General features: G+C 39.3%; 1 protein-coding gene across 2 annotated transcripts; it reads left to right on the forward strand.

Annotated features, from left to right (window-relative positions):
- Window positions 1–25: 25 nt before the first annotated feature.
- On the forward strand, window positions 26–25,980 carry hsd17b4 (hydroxysteroid (17-beta) dehydrogenase 4). 2 transcript variants are annotated; one of them, XM_039803497.1, is made up of 25 exons: window positions 26–199; window positions 721–774; window positions 1,823–1,930; window positions 3,058–3,117; window positions 3,252–3,273; window positions 3,664–3,710; window positions 4,044–4,128; window positions 6,090–6,277; window positions 7,750–7,841; window positions 8,041–8,065; window positions 8,204–8,332; window positions 11,788–11,891; window positions 17,259–17,371; window positions 17,497–17,620; window positions 17,872–17,923; window positions 19,268–19,339; window positions 21,077–21,180; window positions 21,265–21,330; window positions 21,719–21,788; window positions 22,182–22,288; window positions 22,700–22,786; window positions 22,922–23,008; window positions 23,199–23,340; window positions 23,982–24,109; window positions 25,278–25,980. In XM_039803497.1, exons 1-25 carry the CDS (start codon window positions 148–150, stop codon window positions 25,365–25,367), a joined length of 2,208 nt encoding a protein of 735 aa, XP_039659431.1. In that variant the 5' UTR covers window positions 26–147; the 3' UTR covers window positions 25,368–25,980. The 2 variants fall into 2 exon arrangements, with proteins under 2 accessions (XP_039659431.1, XP_039659430.1); XM_039803496.1 differs by lacking the exon at window positions 26–199 and adding an exon at window positions 309–436.
- The last annotated feature ends 70 nt before the right edge of the window (window positions 25,981–26,050 follow it).

A 26,050-nucleotide genomic window follows, 5' to 3' on the forward strand; every position in this document is an offset into this window, starting at 1 on the left:
TTGGTCACCTGTGAGACTGCCCCCTCGTAATTGCGGAAGTGGAAGTTGTCGAAGTTCACCCTCATCCTGCTGTCTCTGACATTTGTGTTGCTCTTGTAGCCACTGTGCTGTGAATGTTCAGAAAGAGATATTAATTAACTCACAGGGATGTCTTTGTCATTCGAGGGAAGAGTCGTGCTTGTCACCGGCGCTGGAGGAGGTAACTAAATCGCCGTTCAAACATAACTGAACGTTAACTAGACTGCCATTGCTGTTAACTGTAACTGTGCTGTTTTGTAACGTTAGCCACGAACGCAAACCTGTCATTTGCGGAGATTTAGTTTTAAGTATGTGAGCCAGATTATTAACAGCTTGTGCATGAGTTTTTATTTCTGTTGTATTCGCTGCCCGGCAGTTAAAATCGACATCTTGCTAACCGCTAACACTGGCGAAAAAGGTAAAGATAAACAAACCATTGATTTTAGACCAGTGTGTCCCTACCTTTAACACATGTATTTGTACTCATTTACAACTTGTACTGCATGTATTTGACTAGCAACATAGGCTGCTTATTTAATCTTTTTGTCAGGAACACAGGGAGCAAAGTACATGCACCGCAATGCCAATGCAAGTGTGTGAAAGGGCACATGCAGTAACAACAGCGCAGCAGTGATTGTTGATGGGGGTGTTTTATTCTGTAAAAATATGCTTTGGCATTTTACTCTGTCTTTCTTTCCGCAGGCCTTGGCAGAGAATATGCACTAGCTTTTGCTGAAAGAGGAGCCTCAGTTGTAGGTAAATAAAGGATCTTCATTTAAAGCCTAATACCTTCTTTTAGAACAGGTGTGTAATGTGTGTGTATGTATGTATGTGTATTGTGTGTAATATAATGTGGAAGCGCGCATTGATCCTATGTACTTGCCTGCTAAAAGTGATAATGTTTTCTTTTTTGGCCATTTAGAGGCACTCTTGTCCTTGTGCTTGTTGGCATTTGGTCCAGCAAGATATTTTCCTTGAGTTTTTAGGGACTGGACATCACTTTCATGTGTCATTAATCAAATATCCTTTTATTTTTTATTTTAGCAATCTCATTAATTTCTTTAACCATAAGTTGCTATAGCACTTGCCACTGACTTCATACAGTATACAGAAAAGCAGCAGCAGCAGTGATCTTACTGACATAAAAGCATGAGTAAAAACCATTGCACCTGCATGGCTCAATGCCAGAGATTACTGTATGTGTAGAGGCGTCCTGGTTTTGATTGCAGTTGGGGTGCAACACCCCGATACACCAGACTTATCAGCCTTGACATGACCGATCCACGTGTAAATAAAGTAAAGTGTCTCAAAGTAAATACAATGTCATTATGACGATACACTGTTTCTGTTGCCAGTTGCCTTCATTCAGTCAGGGTGGGAAGCATACTTAGTTTTATAGTGTCACAGCAATCCCTGTTCTCATGTTCATTGACCCAGCGAATGGTATTAAATTGGTAGGTATCAGCAGAGATACCCTGAGTTAAAAACATTATCAAGAGAGAACATGTTGAATTGGTGCATTGTTAGATGTAAGTGATTTAGACATGAGTCATTTAATAAAAAAATGTGCATTGCATGACTGTCACAGTAGTTATGTTACTTTTTAGACTACACAGTGGCATATGTTGGCATAAACATTTGCCCTCTCCAAAATAATAGCTTTCCTTGCTGCCTGTACTGAACTTGCCCCAGAACTCTGACAAGGAATCAGCTTAGCTACACTCTTCTCCTAACCTAATCACTCCTGGAGAATTGCAGAACTCACCCCATTATTGATAATCTTTTTCTTCTTGTTGCAATAAAGTGAATGACCTTGGGGCTGACACTAAAGGGGGTGGAAAGAGTTCTGCAGCTGCTGATAACGTGGTGGAGGAGATAAGAGCGAAGGGAGGCAAGGCCGTGGCAAACTATGGTGAGAAGTTTGGACTTGTCTTAAATCTTCTTTTCTCTTCTCTCACACTTCATTATATGTTTTTGTCTCTTGCTTACCTTGGAGTATTAGCTTATGTAATGGTAGACTCAAAAACAACATTGATTTATGTCAGTCCAACTAGCTCACTCAGGGTTTTCCTTAGATGTTTTGAGACAAAGATGCAAAGGCTGGACATTTTGTGCGGGATGCATGGCGTACACAGAGTTTTTATAAAGATAATATTTTGGGCATTTTAGCCTTTTTAATAGACCGGAGAGTTGCACACAGGAAAGGGGAGAGAGAGATAGAGGGGGAAGACATGCAGCATATGGCCGCAGGTCAGACCCTAACCCTGAGCCGCTGCATCGAGGACCGAGCCCCTGCACATGAGAGCCCGCTCCACCAGGTGAACCACCCGGGCGCCCAAGCTCTACGAAATTAACATGATGTGAGGGACTGTGTTTTTTTGCAAAGAACACTCGACATCCCATCAGGCTTGTTCATGAGCCAGCTATGGCTGTTTCCATTCACATAGGGGATGTGAAGTGAAACACATTGAACATGCAAATGCACATTTAACGGCATCACCCAGATGTGCCGATCACCGAGACGAGGAAAAAACAAACCGAAGCCCGACTCCTTATCACCCACATTTGGCTTGTGGCGGGTGCTAATCTCCTAATTGGTACTAGCGCATCAAAGCAGTTGCTGATAAAAGTCAAAATAGTTTTGGCGGAAAAAAATGAATTTTTAACCAGGGCGGCGGGAAATAAGACAAAGGCGTCCCACCTTTGAGTTCGATAGGCAGGGAAAACCCTACTCACTGATTCAGCTGTTAGCCAGTGTTGAAGACAACTTTCTCTAGTACATAATAAAACTTTCTTATAAGCCTCTCTCTCGTCAGTTATATTATTGTGACACAATGATACATCATTTTAATCGATAAACCTAAATGCAACCAGTAACAATGCAGCCTACAATAAGATCTATAACTTAAGCCAAACAAACAATAACAACACATAGATACATTCTCCAGAGATGCAAAATAATTTAAGATTCATCACTTGTCTAATCAAACATGTCATCAAACATGTCAAACATTTTTAATGACGTTTTCTGTCGTACAGATTCTGTAGAAGATGGAGAAAAGTTGATCCAATCAGCACTGGATGCATTTGGAAGAATAGGTGAGTATTGTCTTTGTATGGCATCAGAGTTGATACTTAAGTATTACATCATTATTTTATCTCAATTAAATGATTGTTTGTAATGTTGTTTCTGCTATTTTAACCTAAATCTGGTGAATTACCTTTTCGTCCAGATGTTGTTGTAAACAATGCTGGGTAAGTCATTTCATGTCTAATCCCATAACTTGTTTTTAGAGTGACGATGGGCCTTTTTCACAGCAGACATTTTGACTTGTCATAGCAGGAAAAGCACAGCTGGAATTGATAACCTTAACAATGGCTCATTTCCATCAAGTGTCCCAGTAAGCTATTTCAGTGAGTCAGCATGCACAATACCAGGACCTCTCCTAAGTGGAATGCAGCAATCATTAATGGTTTTGCATACACCTGTGATTTTCCTACAATGACATGTCTGCCGTGAAAAAGGTCTATTTGATTGTAGTTACAATATTAATGTGGGCCACTATAATCATGTTAAAGAGAACCTTATGTTTTCTTCTCAAAGACCGAAAAGGCTTAAACCCATTCCTGCTATTCTTTTTCAAGGATCCTTCGTGACCGATCATTTGCGAGGACGAGTGATTTGGACTGGGGTAATTACATTATTTCGGATCATTACATCCACTTTACTCCCATTAACTCATACTGATATGGTGTAATCCCATATCATCACATTATTTTCTTTTGTGTGGCCGACTCATAATCGATCCGTGCCACTATGCTATAGGTAGAAGAATGCATTTGCTTTAACTTGAGTTTGTTGTCTATGTACCGTATGTTAATAAAAACAGATTATCTGTGTGGGAGTTTAGAAATTGACTGTATCTGGATCTGATCCACAATGTTTTAATGTGAAATAACAGAAGTGTGTAATGAGTGTTTTGTATTGATATTTAGTGCGTCATTCCTCTTACTCTCCATTTCAGACCTGATTCAAAGAGTTCACTTGAGGGGCTCTTTCTTGGTGACTCGAGCTGCTTGGAACCACATGAAAAACCAAAAGTTTGGCAGGTAAGGAGCCCCGCTACTAACAGCTATTGAGGTGGATAAAGGCTGTGCTCCTATTACGTGGGTGGGCTTTTTTATTTTAGATCCAACAAAGTTACATTATCCTCAGCAGACAGTCCACTGCTGGACTGTAATCAAGAGGATGTCAGCATGGCACAAACTGCTGTTTGGGAAGACCTGATTCAGATGTCAGCTAAAGTACCGAAGATACTCAAAATGTTTTTCACGTGCCCCACTTTAAGAGGGCTCTTGAGGATATGCACTTGAGGCAATGAGTAATATAAGGCATGTCTGCCATCACATTATTGCACATTTTGACTCACTTGATACCCCTTAATGTATCTCCATTGGTTTCATGGTGTGCAATGAAAAAATCTGCATATTAATAAAAACCCAAGACAGCAAATTTGATTTGAATATGTAAATCACCAAAGAATGAAGGAAATTACTTAACTTAGTTATGCAGCACTGCAGGTTAATCTCTGAACAATTTGAGTACTATTTAAATCAATGACTCCTCAACAAACCGCAAAGATCTCTGTGCAGGCTCATCTTATTCTAAGTAGTACAGCGTAAAAATTCCAATATCCACCAGTCTGAAGATGTAGAGTAGAAGGTGTTTTGACACTCAGCCTAAATTCTTCACCTCTGGAGAAGCCTTTTGAATACAGTGAAGCATTCAGTGGATAATTAATACTGACTTGAAGGAGTGAGGATGTATGCAGATATGTACTGATCATGTTTTTAAGGTAGATCAGTTGCTTATGGAAGACACTTTGACCTGCCAAACACAGGTGCAACTAATAACATTAACAATGGACACTAACATTCTGGATCTGAACTGAAAACCTTTTGTTTTTCCTGCTATGACATGTGTGCTCTGAAAAAGGTCTATTGAGGCTTGCATGTTTTGAATAATAATTTGCAGAAGAAGGTCACACAACCAGCTTTGTTTCAATGTTACTCCAGGTAACAGATGCCCTTGACAAGTGCTTGTTATTGAGTAGAGTAGAAAACAGTTGCAAATAATGCAGTTGGTTTTATATCAAGTTTTTGATGTAAACATATTCTCAAATATTCATGATAATTTCAGAATTATGTTTATTTTTTTCTAATGTCCTATGGCTTTGGAATTCAATCTTTGTGTGCAGTGAACCTAAGCAAACGGTAATTGTGTATTTAAAGGTAATACCACAACAGAAAGAAATGGAAAGTAGAAAGGTTCATAGCAAGACTCTCAGACAGAATAGAAGGCATGTTATGAATAAGCATGGAGCAACACACAGACATAATTATACTTTGTATCAGGTGCATAAAAGATATGTTGATAGATATGTTTGTGGTTGCTCTTCTACATTTTATCATATGTGTTTTTGTAATAACACTTGATAGTCTGAAAGTTTCCCCCAGTAATTGACTCATGGACTTGAGCGCATAAGAGTTATTATTTGAGAAATATTCTATATTTGCCAATCCTCTGGTTATTCCATTGTAGTACACAGTGTACGAGTGTGCTGTTATATACAGTATATCACTGCTTTCTTGTGACCAGTGAGACAGCGTGTTTCAGATGTCTCCTACAGTTATTGTGGCATTGGTGCTTAACCATATTAATTTTGCTTGACTGAAGTGAACTCTCTAGAACGAGATTACTACAAAATTGTATGTACAAGACTGTGTCTGCTGTACATACTGTATATGCATTTATTTCTGCATGTAGCCTGCACTCACAGTTGTTCAAGTAATATCTTCAAGTAAATTAACTGTGTGCAGTTCTGTATGTGCAATAAAGCAGTTTAGCATTACATGTGTGTGAATGAGCTAGCATTACATGACTAGATGCCTACATATGCATACTCCTGTGTGTTTATGATGCATGAAAAGTGTGTACCACTTTGTGAGATTATGTGTGTGAGACGTCTTCGTCTCCCATTACTTGTTTCCTCTGGGTTGTCTGTGGATAGAATCATCATGACGGCTTCAGCCGCAGGCATCTATGGTAACTTCGGCCAGGCCAACTACAGTGCTGCCAAGCTGGGCATGCTGGGGCTGGCAAACACTTTGGCCATCGAAGGACGCAAGTACAACATCCACTGCAACACTATTGCTCCTGTTGCTGGATCACGCCTCACAGAGACTGTCATGCCCCCAGGTAAGCAGAGAAATTAAACAACATACATGATTGCATGCAGTTGGTCTGTATAATGCATACTGTGGTGTTCTGATAGTTTCACACTCACATATGCAACCCTATTTTTGGACAGGGCAAAATAGACAAATGGCTTTTAACCACAGCTTTTTCTTTTTTTAGAGCAGCTGCATAATGTAATGCCCATGTAATGTTGATTTACAAAATTTGAGGCAACAGCACTCCCGTTTGACATGCAAATTTGTCATCTAATATTCAAGAACTGTGGTTTTTCACTGTGGTTTTTCCAACAGCCATGATGAAATCATGCACCCTGTAAGTGCTTTAAAAGTTTTAATTTGTCAGCCCTGGATTTAAACAGGCAGCTCTGGCCTTCTTATTTTACTGGAGGTGTTAGCTGTGCTTCCAAATACTACATACAAAGTATAAGTAAGTATGCTAATGAAACATTTATATTTTAATGAAAAAAAAGACCTATATAAGACAGAAGGTAATGCAGCATTGGATACCCACAGTGAACACAATGAAATATAGCTCCGAATAGCTCATGACATGAGATACTTCTTGTCGATATGAACATTATGTCAAACAAAAACTAAAATAACAACCTTCAAAATGACAATTAGGTAGAGACTTAAAAAAAACAATGATTTTTAGCACCCTGCTGTGTTTTTAAAAGAATCTCATGAGCCCATAAAGATGGGGAATGTTTTTCTACCCCATCAAACCCAGTGTCTGTAAATGTCTACACATCACAAGCATGTTGTGCATGCTCTGTGACTGCAGCTCTGTTGACAGGGGTATTAAGTGACAAACTAGGAAATGGCTTTGCTGCCCTGCTGTGCTGGTCTACAGTAGCATCTGTCACACTGTGTTGTGCCAACTGTCGCAGGATGGTCTCACCTTAGTAAATGACTTGGTCCATATGGTGGCTTTCACTGACTCAGGCTTTTCTTAAAAAACAAAAACAAACCTAATCTTGCTAAACATTGCAGAGTGCAGTAAAACAGAATGCCTGTTCTTTTACCACCATGTTTTGTTGATTGAAGGGTGCAGATATTTTCAGCACACATATGGTGTCTGGTGTTAAATCTTTAATGGTTCATACAGGGAATGTAAAGCCTGTGCTATATTTGCTTGACTTGGTTGTGACATGTTTAGGAATCTGTTTCATAACTTAATAAAATACCCAGTCCTTTTTAGACATCACTTTAAACAGATTTCCACGTGGCCCTGAAGTTCGGTTTCCTGCTCCAGTATCAGTGCATATGTTGTGCTATTTGTCCAGGACAAATGCTTGATGCTTGTTTTAATAACTCCGTTCATATACTTTGTGGTATTTTAACAATACACTAACTACCAAACTGAGACACTGAAGCAGAAGCACCCCTTTGCTGTTTAGGACAATTTATAACAGATGTGCAATAAAAAGAAGCTCTGCTTTATTGTTTTTGTATATGTTTTGTTTTATTCAGACCTTGTGGCATCTCTGAAGCCTGAGTATGTTGCTCCCATGGTCCTCTGGCTCTGTCATGAACAATGCCAAGAAAGTGGAGCACTGTTTGAGGTATACAAAAAAACACAATTCTCTTCAATAAGATGAGTATGATATCACTCCCACTGTACTGTCTGTAGCTTTGTATCTGTTTTTGTATTTTGCCATTGAGACCAGTAATGTACCATTGACACATTTAATCTTCATAAATAGACAATATATTTTATATCTGTGCATTTGCTCATCTGCTCATGTTTTCATCTCCTTTCAGGTCGGTGCAGGCTGGATTGGTAAATGTGAGTACTGTGTGTATTTTTTCCTGAGGAAATGTCTGTATGCATCTATGATATTCATTAGCCCTTGGTTCACCACTACTCTATGTGTGTGATTTTCAATAAGCAGCGACCTCTTTATTTGTGTGTCCATGTGTGCAGTGCGCTGGGAGCGCTCCCAGGGCTGCATTGTGAGACAGAAGAACCAACCCATGACTCCTGAGGCTGTCCGGGACCAGTGGGACAAAATCTGTGATTTCACAGATGCCACCAAGCCTACTAGCGTACAAGGTCAGTAATGAACCTACAAAAACACATGTATTGGTGCATGTGCGTACAAAGTGTCCATACTGTATGTGCACCCTTACACTGGCATGTGCATTCACACACACTTACATAAGAGCCATACAGTAGATGCCAAGGTTTTCATGTGGTCTAGTGTTCTACATGAGAATGTAAACCACACCATTTAATAACGCCTGTAATTCCTTTTGTTTTGGTTTTTAATTGTCATTGAGATGTTACTAAGGCCTTTTTCACACAGCTTTTTATTCAAGTCCAAATCTGAGTTGGATCATGCCCTCCCTCATCACCCTGCTGGTCTGCTTTCACACTTGTTTGACTCATTCTGTGTTTAGTCAGAATGATTCAGTTTGCAGATCGCTGCATAGCTACAATGAATCTAATCAAAGCCATCAGATAGTTACCAATGAAGTAAGCACGCTCATTGTACAGTTTGCTCTTTGGCCTTGTGTGGGTTAACTCTGTTAAATCAGGTCGGCTTAGTCACTGATCTCCTTAAAGTCCCTTCTTAAAACATACTTTTATTGGAGAGCCTTTCCTGATTTTACTTGAGTTTTCATTTCCTGGAACTGCCTTTTATTTTATTTCCTTTCCTTTTTTTTTATGTAATTTTCTTTGACTCAATTGGTTTTATACACCCAATTCTTGTTTATCTGTTTTCTTCTAAAACCTGGCGCTTTTATGACTTGAAAAGTGCTCTATAAATAAAGATAAATATTATAAATACATTGAAAAATAAAGATTATTATTATTATTATTATTAATATTATTAATAGACAACATGAACTCAGCTTTCAGCCAAGTGAGCCCTTTTTACTATCGGCTCATCTGTATTTTCTGAGAGTTTGGCAACATAGAGTGAGGACAAGATGGTGTTAGAGATCAAGTGAATGAGGCGGAGGAAAGAAGTGAAGGTGAACACATTGTTGAGTATGAACAAGACTAGTGCTGTTCCCAAAAAGGTCTCATGCAAACAAGAGGGTGGCAAGTGTTGATTATTATTTCTCTCCGCCTCCTCCATCCATCTCCATTCTCTGAGAGGTACATTGGAAGAAAGGGCAGCGGTGTTAACATTAACTGAACGAGGGTGGCAGTCCCACAGGGCGCTAGCTGGCCTCATTAGCATGACTTTGTAGTGCCTCCTCATTTGTAGCTTATTACAGAGACTTGTTGCTGCCTCTGTTCTGTAACTGCCTGCCACTGAGTAAAGGTAATTAGTTGCTGTGGTCTTCCCAGTCTCACTCTGTTTCTGTTCCTCGATTGTCTCAGCTGTCTTCCTTTTTTTGTGTTGACTGATTCTGAATAGGTTATAATAGCTTGTGTTACCTGGGTAGATATGTTGATATTCTATTCTTAGGCAAACGGAGAACACACAGTGTGGACTCAAAGTCTTAAGTACGTAAATGACTAATGTTAGAATATAGAACTCGTCATGTTTATTCTTAACGTGCGTGGATCTCACATCCATCCATTTTAAAGCTGCTCCTGGATCCGTATGCGTTAGATTGAAATTCCTGTCGTGTGTTAACATCTCCCTGGAAGTCTATTTAACTTTACTTCGATCAATTTAACTTGAGATTTAAAAGATTCTGGAGCTGTTGAAGCAAAGAACATAACCCTTAAGCTCATTCTTGCAAAAGTGCATTAATGATAGTTATCTGTGTGATAAGCTTTAAAGATAAACTGCATATATGAAAAATTGTCAGATATGAGGGATTCTAAACTCCATTAGAGACACAAAATAGAAATATTGATATAATCATGATTTTACTTGAAAGTATCAACGTTCTTGATAAATCATCAATGTCTCTTTGGGCCCTATCTTGCACTCAGCGCAATTGCATTTGTAAACCGACGCATGTATCATTCCTATTTTGCACCCGACGCACAGCTGACTTTTCCCTCCACAGACGCACGTCGGTAAATTAGGGAATGTATTTGCGCTCCCGGGGGCGGTTCAGCGAAAAGAGGGGTTACCTGGTGCTATTTTGCAGTTTCAGAAAACCGTTTCGCCACTGACCAGGAAAAACCTGGTTTAAAGTCAGTGGCGCGTTATTCAGATGCTATTTTAGGGGGGCATGCTTGGCCATAAGCCACAACGCGCATACACTTCTCTCATCTACACGGACGCAGCAGTTCCCATTTTTGCAAACCATACATAATTACAAAGAAAAATATTACTGAAAATGCGCTTCAGGTGTTCGGATAGATCAGGAGGCACTTTACAGTACTTCCTCAAAAAGTCGCAGCATTCTTTGTGGCTTGTTGTGTTTTACACATTTCCATGAATCATGGATGTGTTGATGACATAAATGAGGAAATATTAGAGGACTTAAGGAGACGTGATGTTGAACTACGGTGGGATTGGACACTCCGGCGGAATCTGGTCCGGGAGTAATGCGCGATGCGCTCCTGGTGGAGCGGGTGGACGGAGATGGAGTGGGGGGGAGGAGGAAGGGGCACAACAGGAGCAGGTGGTGCGTTTGGAGGCCCACGCCCCATTGCTGCAGCAATCCTCTCCAGACTTGAGGAGATGCGCCCGAGAGGCCGCAGCAACATCGCCACCCGGCCAAGACGGGCATTTATTACTTTGCCGCATCTCGGACAGCTCTCGCTGGCGTGCGCCAGGCAAATCCGCCGTTATAATGGCAATCCGCCATGGAACAAGCGCGCCTGCTCTTAAAGGGAATGTGAGATGACGCTCTGATTGGTTATTTTCACGTTACGCCCAAACCACACCTAGCTACTTCAGACCAACCTATTTTAGATTTGCGTCGGGCGCAAGACTCCTTTATCCCGCCGGTATAATAGCAACAGCGCCTGAGATCCGCCCACAAAGCTACTTGTGTTTTGTGTTTCATACTTGCGTTTCAGATCGTTAAAATAGGGCCCTTAGTGTGATTGCAATTTAATATTGACAATATAGAGTTGTAACATACTAAAGTATAAATAATAGAAACATTGGTAGCCTATCCAAATTTAGTTAACATAAAAGTGTGAGTTTATTTAGCTCTAGATAAACTAATCTGCAGCTGCAGTAGAAAAAGGGCTGTATGTCAATTATAAGAGCTAATGATGATTTCAATTCTCTATCCATACTGCCTGTATTTTAAAATGAGTGCCCTGTAACTTATCACATAAATCCTCCAACAGTTGTTGAGGAACGAAGATAGATAGATGAGAATTATCGGGATACTGTTAGCCTGGATATGAAGAATGGTTGCTGAGGTAAAGTCAGCTGATGGGTGGATTGTCAACAGGCTTGTTTACAGAGGTAAAAGTTATTTGCAATAATATACAAGTATCTATATCAGAGATTCACATCCCAAAGCTGCAATGTTGCACTGAGGACAAATTATTTTATTTATCACTCCATCTTCCTGTGTTTCGGTGTCTCGTTCTGGTGTACTTCTACTCATCTGTCGCCTCTCACCTTTGTGTAGAGTCTCTGCAGTCGGTTGTGGATGTGCTGTCTCGAGTGGAGTTGGAGGAAGAAGTCAGTGCCAATCCAACAGCTGCTGCTGCCTCTGCTTCAGGGATCAATCCTGTAAGTAGAGCCACTGCTTTTATTTCTTTGAAAGGGTATCTGCAGGTCTTACAAAATAATTTAATGAATTATTTTTATGTAGTTAAAGCGTCCATTCATTCTACTTATTATCCATTCAGTTAATTATATATATATATAATTCTATCATTAGGAATTGTTATGTACTGCCAGGAAGTACTGAAAAAATATCGTCATATCGTCCCTACTGGTTTTCCATCATGTTTCCATACTTTGGCCGGTATAATTGTGAAAGAGTTATTAGATTTCATTCCATGGGAAAACGTCTTTAGTTTAACAGAATGGGTATCGACTGTGTATCAGACTGGGATAGGCAAAGAAAGGAATTCCTATAGTAAACAATATTTTGACCTGAGTACAATTTGCCTACACCTGCACCTTTACACCTGCACCTTTTATACTACACTGTTTTTCTGTCTCACTTAGTGCATCTTACTTATCCCTTCACCTGTCCTCCTCCTTTTGCCATTTGCCTTTATTCCTTCAATATTTTCTGGTCTCTGAAGTTCTTTTCACCCATGTTTCTCTCCACTTCATTTGCTTATACTGCATTATTCCTCCTACGAGAATAACGGCTGGTTGATGATGACTTTTGAAAGCGCGGAGCTGTATAATCTCAGACCGTTTCAAACATGGCAAATCATGATTTTTTTAATACCACCACACCGTACTTAGTCAGGGACGATATTAACCTTCTCTGCTAAGCTCCTACAACATATATAAGTACTTTGATGTCTAGTGCATCACCGTTTCATATTTACAGCAGACAAGTGTCAACTCAGATTAGCTTTTAAAAGGCGATGTACAAAAGACGTCGGAGGACAATATTGCAGCGACAGCTCCCTGGATGGGTGCTCCTTCATGTCACTGTCTTCCCTATCATTGAATCACAGAATATGAACTGGTAACAGCTCACACATGGCTGAGTTGCTTGAATAAAACATTGAGCCACAGGTATAATTGTATCACATGAAATAATTATCCACAGAAAAATGCTTAAGATTAAACTGTTTGTAGCATGAAATCATGAGACTATGTCAACATCTGTTATTCTGAAGCGTGTTGTCACAACATTATAAAAGCCACGGTGGATTAATCCTCAGAATCAGCACAATTTAATGAATGAAAGTTTATTCAGGATAAATGCTTTGATTGGTGCAGTATGGAGGCTGCTGGTGCAACATGTATCGGTTAGCTTATCAGCATCAGGCAACCATGGCGTAAAAATGTTACTGGACTGTTATCAAAATTATGCACAGTGGGGGCCTAGTGGTTATGATGCACACCATATAACAATAATGTCAACGGTTTGCTTCCAGCTGGGCAACTTCTCTCTACCCATCTTTCCTGTCTATTTCAACTTAGTCAAACTGTCAGTAAAAAGGCAAAAATGCCATCCAAAGGAATTCTTAAAAGAAAGAATAAGTATGTGTCTGGTAATATGATCATGTAATCCTATGTATTTCTGAACATGATCTGTTGGTTTTGTTGGGGGTTTATTCTGTCGTACAACAACCTACACGTAACACACGTCCAAAATATTCACAAAGCAAAAAAAAAGACTCAAATTCATTCCAACTTAGGAACCTGCAAAAACATAAAGTATAAAATGAGGTAAAATAAAACAAAGTATAAATGGCATCTAACAAAAACAAGGTTGTGCATAGAATTGAAGCATAATGAAGGTTAAAAATGTGTTGAAATGTGAACAATATATGTATTATACTTTAAGTTATTATACTTCACGGTTAAAACTAGATATTAACTTTTTTAAATGAGATGTTACTCACTTTTGATGAACTCTCTTACATTCTGTGAGGCCTGTTTAATAATAATATCATGACTCAGTACCTACACTGTTAAAGGATGTACACTCTGTCTCGTGTGTGTCTGTGTGTGTCTGTGTGGGTGGGTGGGTGTGTGTGGGTGTCTGTCTGGACTGGAGATTTAGAACACAGTCACCATGTTGTGTGTGTTTTTACTGTATCGAACACTGTTTGAGTTGTCCTGCTGCAGTAAACAGGTCTCCTTTCTAACAGAGGATCATTCAAAGCGGTGTAGGTAAACTTTGTGAACACATATGATACATAACGATTCTGATGTGTGTGTGTGTGTGTGTGTGTGTTTTTGTTGTGTGTGTTGTTTTTTGTTGTGTTGTGTTGTTGTGTGTGTGTGTGTGTGTGTGTGTGTGTGTGTGTGTGTGTGTGTGGTGTGGTGTGTGTGTGTGTGGATGCGCGTGCGTGCGTGTGCGTGTGCTGTTCTACTCACATCCGGTGTGCATGTGTGTCTTTGTCCTTGTCATTGTATTATGCACGTATTGCTTAAATTATGCCACACTGTGCTACTGCTGTGCTTATATTTATTTCATGTCGTGCAAAGTATCACATTAGCTCTACCAACGTTGGCATTGCTCTGTACACTCACACATGCTCGTGTGTCATGCAGTGTATTCTCTTTGTGGAATGTTTATAAGCAAGTCAATTTTTAAATTAGTTGATTAATAGTCATGTCAATAATTTATGTTTGCCCACCTTACATAAGATTACTAGACATTGCTGTTCGTCAAATAAAAATTAAAAAAATATATCTTCCGGTAACAAAAATACAAAGTAGAGTGAAACAATTAGTCAATTAATTGATAAGTCAATTGACATAAAATTTATCAATGACAATTTTGATAATTGATCAATTATTTCTGTCATATTTTAAGCAATACATACCTAAAATGCCTTACACTGCAAAAAGAGATGTGTTAAAAATGACACAACATGTGTAGTCCCTGAACACACTCACCACATGTTAAAATTCTACACATGTTGTGCCATAGGATTTATCCCACTAATGATTTCTTAAAACAGAGATTTAAAATGGATGTAGGAAACTGTACACTGCAAAAGGAGATGTGTTAAAAATGTGTAGAATTTTAACACATGTGGTGAGTGTGTTCAGGGACTACACATGTTGTGTCATTTTTAACACATCTCTTTTTGCAGACATCTCTTTTGAAAATGGAACTATAGTTCCATTTTCTGAATTGTGAAGATGTGTCGCTTTTCTGTTTTATGTGATAAAATGAATATCTTTTGGGTTTTGGACTATTGGTTGGACAAAACAAGCAATGGGAAGATGTGACCTTTAGCTTTAGGAAATTGTGTTTTCACCATTCTGACATTGCATAGACCAGTTGTGTAGTCCAGTTACCTGGAAGGAACTATGTAACCCTGTGCTTATGTAGGGAAAACGGAGAGATGTTTTAAGATAGTTACTTTTAGTTGCAGTTTAGTTAGGGGTGCTTCATTTATGAGGAGATGTTTATTACCAGCAGCCTGGTTGACACCAGACCCTTCTCAGTTGTAACTGAGAGTGGGTCTGGGCAAACTTCATTCGCAGCCCATTTCCAAAGGGGTGTCACCAACGGACGCCGCTCATATGCCTCTGGGCGCAATTGGATAGTCCTTCAACCAATCAGACCAACGATCCGGGTGACGTAGCAGGGATAGCAGCATCAACTGGTTGCTGTGCTTCGGTGGCAGTCATGTTGAATGTAAACAAAAAGCTGCTTGCCGTTGCTGCGCTATCGTCATCATCATCGTGTAAAGCCTGCCACAACGGTTGTGATTAGTGCCTCGATTTGGAAAAATTGGAAATGGGCTTGAATGGCCTCTTGGTCAGACTGACTTGCAGAGCAAAGCTCAAATTTGCCGGAAGTTTGTCAGGGTTTTCCCGGGCTATATTTCCAGAGGAAACTTGCAGAAAATACGTATAATTGAAGAGCTAACTGAATTCCTGTAAATAACATATAAAAAATCAATACATGACTGTTTAGTATTTTTAATCTCATGGCTATGACCCTGCAAATAATGCTTCAACACATCTTATGAAAAAAAAAATAATATAAAAAAAGACCACCACAAATAAGGAAGACATCATAGAACATCCTTATTCAATTGATTTGTAGAAATGAGTGTTAAGAATTAAAAAGATGGTATTTATTTCGTAATGAGTTTGGTATGTGCGAGTTTCTCCAGATCCCAAATGAGCTGTGGTGGAAAAGCTCTGCCAGAGGATCTCAGGCTGGAATTAATAAGGGTTTTAAAACATTTACAATACAACTAAAGGCTCCACCTTCCTGAGCTTTAAAAGGCATTTGTGACTTTATGTCATTAACACTTGATTACAGCGACGCTCTGTTCAGCCCATCTTCAGGCTGCTCGTTAACAGAAGTGCAAGCCCAAATCGAACATTGCTCCATTTCTGGCCTCCCTGCCCTGGCCACCAATCAAGTTCAGGGTCCGTTTTAAAATTGTGCTGATCACTTACAAAGCTCTGCCGGGTCCGGCTCAGGGGTACCTTTTTGAACTGCTGATTCCTCTTAACTATGAAATCCCACAGGCACTCATACTAACTACTGCTGGTGATCCCAGATTAAATCAAGCAATTGTGCCAACTCTTTTTGCTGCTTTTTAGATTTTTGCTTTTATTTGTTTTCCTTATATCGGTCTATTCTATCTTATTCTTTTCTGTGAACCTCACAATATATTCAGTTGTAAAACACTTAAAAATGCAGAATTGTTTTAGAAATATTTATTATTATATTATTCCTATTGCTCTGTTTTTGTTTTTTTTTCTTATTGCTTTTACGGTTTTTGTTGTCTCCTAACAAGTTATATTCTACATGCTATTTAGGCACTGCTGTGCTTTGAGCTAAATGCTGAAGTTTGCATGCAGACATCTTAGTTTAGCATGTCCAGGGATAAACACAGTCATGAGAATTCATCATCTGGGAACCACGAATGTATGTAAAACGTATGGTACCAATCCATTCAGCAGATATTGAGATATATAAGTGAAAACCTTAACCCACTGGTGGCGCTAGAGGAAAAATTAGGGGATCGCCAAAGTCAGCAAGCATCATCCAACCATCCAGATGATAATGAATGAAACAACATTTCATGACAACCCATCTTAATAGTTGCTGAGATATTTTAGTCTGGACCAAACTGGTGGACCAACTGACAGACCGACTGGCATTGCCATCCCTAGAGCACTTTATAACGGTTATAAAAGGTGCCCTATAAACATGAATTAATATGTTCCACCTCTATGGTATAGTAAGATTGATTCATTTGCTCTGACTGTATGTGCAGTGTTTATTGAAGCATTTGTATTCAGGGATTGAGCTGGGGGAGCTAATCTACCATGGTGTGAACTTTATTACTTTTCTGCAAACCCTGCAAATTGCATAATCATTTTCCTCGGTCTAAATTACAGGATACCTTTTTATTTTCTGCCCTAAATATCTTGTTATGTCGAAAAGCTGACAAAGTCAACTCTCTTCCCTCCTCTCAGACTGAAGCAGTGGGACAAAAACTACCACCGAGCACGTTCACCTTCACCCACACCCAGTGTATTCTCTATGCATTGGGGGTCGGCATGTCCACCAAGGACCCAGACCATCTGAGGTGTGTATCTGTGTATGTTTATGCTAATGACTGTAAGTGCCCCATGGAATCTGAAAAAGTCAACCTGTGTGAAATTGAGCTGAAAGAAATGATAACTGTCAGTAACTATTAACATTTTTATATAGGTTCCTGTATGAAGGCCATGAAGACTTCAGCTGTCTCCCCACCTTTGGGGTCATTACCTCCCAGGCAGCCATGATGGATGGTGGGCTGAGCTCAATCCCTGGACTCAACATAGATTTTACACAGGTCAAACGACATCTATGTCTGTATGTCTGTATGTCTGTATGTCTGTATGTCTGTATGTATGTATGTATGTATGTATGTATGTATGTATGTACACGTCTGTTTTTTTGTGAGTGAATGTGTTTGATGTTGTGTGCTCATTTGCATATTTGTATCCATATGGTATATTTCACACAGTCTTGCACACATTACTCATGCTAATGAGGCTTTTAGGTATGATTATATATCACAGCTCTTCTAATGTTGTGTGTTAGGTATTGCATGGAGAGCAGTATCTGGAGCTTTACAAACCTTTACCAACCTCAGGTATTTCCTTCTTTGCTATTAAAAATACACCCAATGTATTGTCAATTAGCAAGATAGATTTTTGTATTATAATAAGTGCAATAAATGCCATTTTAGAGCCTCTACCTGGATTCATGTTACTGTACGTAACATGTCGTATAACTGGGAGCAACTGAGTGCAATAGATGATTCTCTGGGTCTTTGCAAAGCCATTTCTATGATGCCACCGTATAGGATCTCAAATTTGGGCCTGTTGTCCTCTGAAGCCATGATGGATTTTTATTATACATCCTATAATAGCATATCCAAACTAAGAAAAAGACTACACTGTATGTAACAACGTGGCCCCAGTTTGTACCTCACATGAATTATCATTACAGTGAAGTTACAGAGCTAAGCTTTTGTTTTTCTAAAAGATAAATCCTTGAAGATTAATCAAACCAGAAGGTCGTTTAACAACACATGACTGCTTTTTTTGTTTTTTAAACAGATGTAACCATCTATACTGTACATTGTCTGCAAATTGTGACTGTTTTTTTAATTTCAAACAAAGATGGTAGCCAGAAATGACATATCTCCTTGTTTGATTTGTACAAATTGAACCACATTTAAAACTGGTATGTTACTTTCCATTGTTTTATATTTTCACACACAATGGCACCTTTATATTTTTCTTGTGTTATACTGATAAGGACTGCAGCTAACATTTGATTGAAATAATGAATCTGAAGATTGTTATAGTTGTTTGGTCTTTAAGACATCAAATAATGTCTTATTTCCCCACATCATAAGGTTATGTCTTGAAATAACTATTCTTTTATTTGACCAACAGTGCAAAACCCAAAAATGTTCAGTTAACTATAATGTAAGATGAAGAGAAATGGCAAAACCTCACATTAGAGAAGATGGAAGCACCAAATGTTTGGCATTTTTGGTTGAAAATTGACTTAAGCTATTATCAAAATAGTCAATGCATTGAATTGACTAATTGTTTCAGCTCTAGAACAAATCAATCAAGGAAATGAGTCAATACCTTCAAAACGGCACCAAGTGCTGTTAAATAATGTTAGATGGGCTTTTCAAACAGTCCATCAACTGTGGGACTCGAACATAAAGATAATGCATGTGCACAGTCACGTCATGAAGTACAGAGCTAGTTTAGTAATATTAAATACTTACAGGACTAAAGAACGATTTAAAAAGTTTTTATTCTTATATGTTAAGTGAGTGTTGAGAGAGAAAGATTAACTGGAGTCAAATTCCTTGTTTGTTTGCGCAAACCTGGCCAATAAAGCTGGTTCTGATTCTGAAATGACTTCATAACGATACTAAAGTGGAATGTAAATGTGTAAAATACCTTTTCAGGTACACTTACCTCTGAGTGCACCATAGCAGACGTGTTGGACAAAGGATCTGGAGCTGTCATCCTCTTGGACGGTGAGTTTCTTTTCCCTCCAGGGTGCACAACTTTTATCATATAGTATAGAGCTGGGCAATATGGAGAAAATCAAATATCAAGATATTTATGACCAAATACATCAATATTGTGGCGATATTGTAGGATTGACTGTTGCTTTCATAAAATGAAATATAGTGTATTTATTCCACATTCATTTGTTTTCATCACTTTAAAGTGTCTTTTCCTGAAAGTTGCCTCTCAGAATGAATGAAAGTTAATTTCTAGTCTGTGTCTGCAGGGATTGAAATAATGGACTTAGAATGGCTCATATGTTTCTGTTTGACAATTCCATAGAGATGGATGATATTAGAACCACTCTGATCTATAATTAATCCGCCTTAAAACAAATAACATGGGACCAGAGGTTCCCTGAGGATTCACATAGGGATGTAATTTCTTTATACACACTAAACCAGTCAGCTCCTGTTATCCTCCTAGAGTTATTTCTGGGTGAGACAACACATCACAGTAACGTCCTGCAGGAGCAGCTTTGTTTGTCTTCGTGCCTTCGTGGTTGTATTTTGAATTGACCTAATGAAATTAAGCAGCCAGTGCGTTGACAGGAGTCTGGATTTGATTCCTTCTGACAGCTGCTAATTGTCCCTTCACAGTCAGCTTCCCTGCTCTAATTTTACTATAAATGTAATTTGGAAATGTGGCTGAAGCAGGCGTTCTCCTCTCTGTGTTTATTGTTATATGTAATGTATCGTGATATGTGGAATCGTGTTGAGTGCCGTTCAAAGTGATTGCCAGGCAATGGTGAGTTTGACATTCTGAAACATGACGAGACATTAGCTTAAAGCTCATTAATAACAAATAGTAAAGGAGACTCTCCTGTATTTAAAACTGTAACATGAACTGTAGTAGTTTCTCCTTCTCTGTACTGACGCTAGCACAGTACAGTTATAATTACAGGTACTGTATCATTTGAACTCTTGTGTTGTCTTCCCGTCAACCATGAACTTGTTGTCCTTCTGGGTCAAAATTGAAAATGTTTTCCACCCTGATGTTTTTGTCGCTTTTTTTTCGATGTGTTTGACTCTTTAAAAAAACAAAACAAAAAAAAAGTTTTTGTCACTTTTTTTTAACACTTTTTTTCTTTATTCATGGTCAATAAACCTAATTTATATGACATTGTAGCGTAACTATTTTTTTTTTTTTTAATTATGAATTATTTTGGCTAATAGTTAAGATCAGAGGATGTTGAGCGGATCACAGACGGGTATGTGTCAAAGTTTAGTCAGGATGCTGTTTTGAAACCATTTAACATTTATTTATTTATTTATTTTTTTAAATTCAATGAAAGTAATCATTAATTTTACCTGTGAATAACGTACAGCCATGAATTCATGTTATTTTTGGGCAATTTGCTTGAAAGAAACCCATATTTCTGATATAGAAAAAACTTAGATAACGGGTCAGATTTGACCCGAGGACAACACAAGGGTTAAGTATTTCCTTTTTTACTACTCAATACTTCTACTCAACTACATTTCAGAGACATTATGTAGTGTGCTGCATGAGTACTTTTACTTCTGAATTGTCAGGTGTTTCTTCTCCTAATAATACCCTTGTACTGAAGTAGAAGTTTGTACGCAGGACTTTAACTTGTGATGTACTATTATTTTACTGTGATATTGCTACTTTAACATAAATAAGGAATACTTCTTTCACCATGAATATAGTTTGAATGCCACATTCGTGCTGCTTTACAGTGAACACCTACAGCGGCGACGAGCTGATCTGCTACAACCAGTTTTCAGTGTTTGTGGTCGGAGCCGGAGGGTTTGGAGGGAAAAGAACTTCGGAGAAAGCCAAAGTACGTATTCCATGTTTGAGTTACAAAATAAGACATCGGGAGTTATATGCTGCCTCGTATTTGATTTGTTTTTTTTTTCTTCAGGCTCCCCTGCCTCCACCTAAACGGGCACCAGATGCGGTGGTGATTGATTCCACCACAAGAGACCAAGTGAGTGTGTCTGTGTGGGTTTAGCTGCAGAATAAATCAGCTGCATTGATGATATGTGGGAAAATAGGACATATTGTTTTGTGCCTCTGAAATAACCTTTTAATAACGTTTTAGACAAAATGTGAAGAAGTGTTGGGGGAAGAAAAAAAAGAACAGACTGTATGATGCAGCAGAAAATTAAAAAAAAGGAAGGCGGAATAAAAAAAGAAATCCCTTGAGCAATTTAATATGACTGCAACTGTATCACTTCAAAGACCTTCTTATTTTAGGTATCTCTTATGTTGCCTTCATGATAATTTAATTTCATCCCACATCTGTGTATGAAAAGTTCAGGGGTTTATGAATTAGATATAGACCTAAACAATATCCGTTTCCCCTACGGTTGCAGGCGGCCTTGTACAGGTTGAGTGGAGACTGGAACCCTCTCCATATAGACCCCAGCTTTGCTGCCATGGGAGGTGAGAGTCTATAGCTCCAATGTGGCTTAATGGCTGCCGTTTTCTTTTCTTCTTTTTGTCCTTTAAGATTATTTTTTGGGCATTTTAGGCCTTTACAGGACAGGACAGCTGAAGACATGAAAGGGGAGAGAGAGGGGGTAACGACATGCAGCAAAGGGCCGCAGGTCGGAGTCGAACCCGCAGCCGCTGCGTCGAGGAGTAAACCTCTATATATGGGCGCGCGCTCTACCAGCTGAGCTACCCGAGCGCCCAATGGGTGTCGTTTTCCATCAAAAATGCCTTTTAATTTATTTAGGTGAAGACTGAGTCTTTCCTTGGGATTTTAGGTCAAGTGATGTGTTTTGATCTCATTTATACTTAAACATGCTATACTTATAAATGCTCTTTGACCAGGCTTCAAGGCTCCCATCCTCCATGGCTTGTGCTCATTTGGCTTTGCGGCGAGACACGTGCTCAAGCAGTATGCTGACAACGATCCCTCCAGATTCAAGGCCATCAAGGTAAGCATTACCTGTGATTTAAACCCGGTCATATATTGTATGGGTCATTGGGCCTCAGGTAAGAACCAGTAGAACGGGTTTGTTCTTCAGTGGCACGTTCAAGATCATTTGTTGATTGATATGGGGATTTTTTTTTCAGCTGAAACAATTAGGCTTAAAGCTATAGTGTGTAGTTTCTGTCGCCCCCCCCCATGAGGAATTCTAAGTAATATAATAATAATAATTGATAACAACACTGTCGCCGCATCCACATGATACAAGCCTTCCGTGATCGTGTATTAATATCCAAAAGTTAGGCACTAAAGCTTTAAATGCTTGATAAATAATTGAGCATTTATGAAGTCTGGTTAAATGGTATAAACCGATCCATCGACTCCACCGCCATCTCTTAATCCTGTCTCTCTTTCTCAGGTTCGCTTTGCAAAGCCGGTGATGCCGGGTCAGTCACTTCAGACTGAGATGTGGAAGGAAGGCAACAGAATTCACCTCCAGTGCAAAGTCAGTATTTTGTGTGGCTTATAATCCTCATAACAGATTAGTGGATCAGTGAGTCTGACCTCATCATTTCAGTGCTGTTCTTTTGTGAATGTTCTGCATGCGTCGTTCTGATCCGCGCTCTGCTCTTGTGTCCAGGTGAAGGAGACTGATGCTGTTGTGCTAAGTGGGGCCTATGTGGATTTACATGGCACATCAGAGGCTTCTCCAGAAAATCTCACTCAAGTACGTCAGTCTGAACATTTTCAATTCAAACAACATTCTTTCTTTTCCTTTTTATTAAACATTGAGCCCTGTATCTCCATTTCTTGTAGTTCTGTCGATAATTGATCCAAAGTTAATTTGTACTTTTGTCAAATCCGTGACATGAACATAGATCTCCAAATATGTTTCTTTTCTTTCTACCTTTGTGCAGGGAGGGGGCCTTCAGAGTGAGCTGGTATTTGCAGAGATTGGGCGTCGTATTAAAGACACGGGCTCAGAGTTGGTGAAGAAGGTGAATGCTGTGTTCGGCTGGGAGATCACCAAAGCGGGCAAGAACCCGGCTGCACAGTGGAGTAAGCGTACTGAATGCTATACAAACGCATTAAACCCACCGCTAGTTGATTGTGCATTGTGGGAAAAAAAAATTCTGTTTAGATCATTCTTGTCTAACAAAAGGGAATTATTTTTTGCATTAGGGCAGCATAAAAAATATCCAAAGAGTAAAATTATAAAGACAATTAAAGACATTAAAAGTGCTGGTACTATGCATGTTATACAGAATATAATACAAGGTTTATGTGATAAAAGCAAGAAACACTGCAGTAGTAAGAAAATGGATAAGATGAAGTGCTCAGATGTGTGGGGAGGCAAGAGGGGGGAGCAGTTTATGGTACGTCAGAGCTGAGAGAATATATTATATATATTTAAAATGTGTGGGATAAATTTAAAACCTGAACCTGTTGCAACTAACATTTGGAAACCTGTATCTCTGGCAGGAGGGAAAGATGTTAAATTCTGGCCCAGATTTGCTAGTCTGTCTAAACCTATCTGTGTGAGCTGTAAAGTTGACAAGTTAATATAACCCAGACTGACATTTTGCTAGCAAGCTATCAGATAAACAATTCAGACTTGGACAACATCGGCGTAAAAGACAGAAGCAAAGCCAACCAGCGAAAGATTGTCAAGTGTTTGTGATTTATCTCACCCCCCCCAGCCATTGATTTGAAGAACGGCAGCGGCTCCTTGCACAGAGGCCCTTACAGTGGGAAGGCGGATGTGACCTTCACCGTGTCAGATGAAGACTTCATGGAGGTGGTGCAGGGGAAACTCAACCCTCAGAAGGTAAACAGTACAGTAGTCCGACCTATTCAGTCAGAATTAATCAAATTTAACAAAAGGGTTATTTACATTCTGTGAATGGCCTTGTTTTGTTTTTTTCTCCTTCATGTGAAAGCCCAATTTATACAGTCAGTGTATCGCAGTACCGCCTGCTTTACATTGATGCTCACAAAGGGAGCATTTAATTAAAGTTTAGCAGAACAGATGCTAAAATGTTTTTTTTGGGGGGGCGAAAATGTAGCCATCCTCATATTTTAAATCCCATCTTTTTCCCGATGTTAAAATCCCATTTTGTACAGTTTAATTAAAGCAAAAGTGCCTTTGAAGAGCCCTTCCATCTGTAATGACTTCTCTTTTAATCTCATGTCAGAAAAGAAGGAAATAAAATGATCCATCAAACCAAGTTCAGAAAGCACTCAGCGCGGGTAATCAATCGACGCTACTTGTTATGTCTGTAGCATCTCATCTGTACAGAATGTATATGCTTCCTGGGGCGCTTGATATTGATCTGAGGCTAGTGTGTGCTCTCTTTACAAAGAGCGTCAACAGGCTGCGGTGCTGAAGCTCCCTCAGGCAGGGTGTTCTCGCAGCCTCGCCTACGATCAAAGGAGCAGCTGGTGAAAGATAAGTTGGTAGAGTTAAAAAAGGACGCAGCAAACTGTCACCCAGGGTCGTCCTAACCGCTCGATGGTGTTTTGAGCCCCCAACGTCTCCTTCCAGGCAGCGCTGCGACCGTTGACTTCAAGGCACCTAACCCTAACCATAACCTGAACCATAACCGTAACCATTACCTAATCCTAGTGCCTTCCAGGCAGCGCTACCTGGAAGGAGACATTGGGGGCTTAAAACACCGATAAATGTCCTAACTGCCGTCCACCGACTGATTCTTACCGAGAAAAGCGGCACACATCAACAGTTGAGCTCAGCCAATAAAGAGACTTTTCTGCTGCACCTCTCAGCTCTGAACCTTATGAAAATGAATATTATTTCAATTTTCTGCTGCCAGAGCACCAATGGTAACATATTCCCTTTTGCCCTGGCTTGTTGCTTTTTCATTTGTATTAAGTGTTAGCTGCAGGCGTCTTGGCCAACAGCCAAACCAGCTAGAAATCAGAGAACTAGTGCTTTCTTGAAGAAATTACTCCACCATGTCTTTGTCTTTTTTTTCTAGGCGTTCTTCTCTGGCAAGCTGAAGGTTCGAGGGAACATCATGCTGAGTCAGAAGCTGGAGGTCATCCTGAAAGACTACGCCAAGCTGTGAGCTCCTCAGCCAACCAATCAGATGACTCTAGGAACTAACCAACCTACCTGCTCTCTCCGGCTGTGTACTTACATGCTTTGCCTCTCCAGGGTAAAGCTTAAAAAAATCACCCAGTAAGATGAATACTGCTTCAGAATGACTTCTGTACATTAACTTTCAAATACTTGATCAAATACGAGGGTTTTCTTCATTGTATCGCATGGATCCAGATATACTTTGATGACTGGAGAGAGGAAACAAGATTTAAAAAAAAAAAAGAAGTTTTCGTTAGAAGCAATAATTTCGTGTCATTTCAGCTGGTTAGAATGTATTTGGTTGGGTCCTTATGGTCCGTCCCTGCTACATGTGCACTTAACACACCTGCCTTTGAATATCCAAATAAGAAATCAAGCATTAGTTTATTTCATTCACACAATCTATTAACTCAAACTGCTAACTATAACTTACTGTATGTACCTGATACTGCGATCTCAACAGAACCCTAGTGAGATGTGTAAAAATGTAGTTTGCTAGTTATGAAAAATAATGATTTTCACTTAATTTTAATGTCAACTGTAAAGAAATTCAATGATTACTCTTCTATGAAAATAAAGTACTTAAGACTAAAAGCTCATTTCTGTACTGTTTGTTTAATACTGCTGAACTATGGACGGTAATTAAAGTGGCTACAATCAATATTTTTA

The sequence above is a fragment of the Perca fluviatilis genome, chromosome 6 (assembly GCF_010015445.1).
Source record: "Perca fluviatilis chromosome 6, GENO_Pfluv_1.0, whole genome shotgun sequence".
NCBI classification, from domain to species: domain Eukaryota; kingdom Metazoa; phylum Chordata; class Actinopteri; order Perciformes; family Percidae; genus Perca; species Perca fluviatilis.

Bases quoted from the DNA above. Each gene is read 5' to 3' on its own strand.
- hsd17b4 (XM_039803496.1), top strand. From the start codon at position 358: ATGAGTTTTTATTTCTGTTGTATTCGCTGCCCGGCAGTTAAAATCGAC. The intron at 437-720 runs GTAAAGATAAAC...TTCTTTCCGCAG, and splicing joins CGCTAACACTGGCGAAAAAG to GCCTTGGCAGAGAATATGCA. The intron at 23,009-23,198 runs GTACGTCAGTCT...ACCTTTGTGCAG, and splicing joins CTCCAGAAAATCTCACTCAA to GGAGGGGGCCTTCAGAGTGA.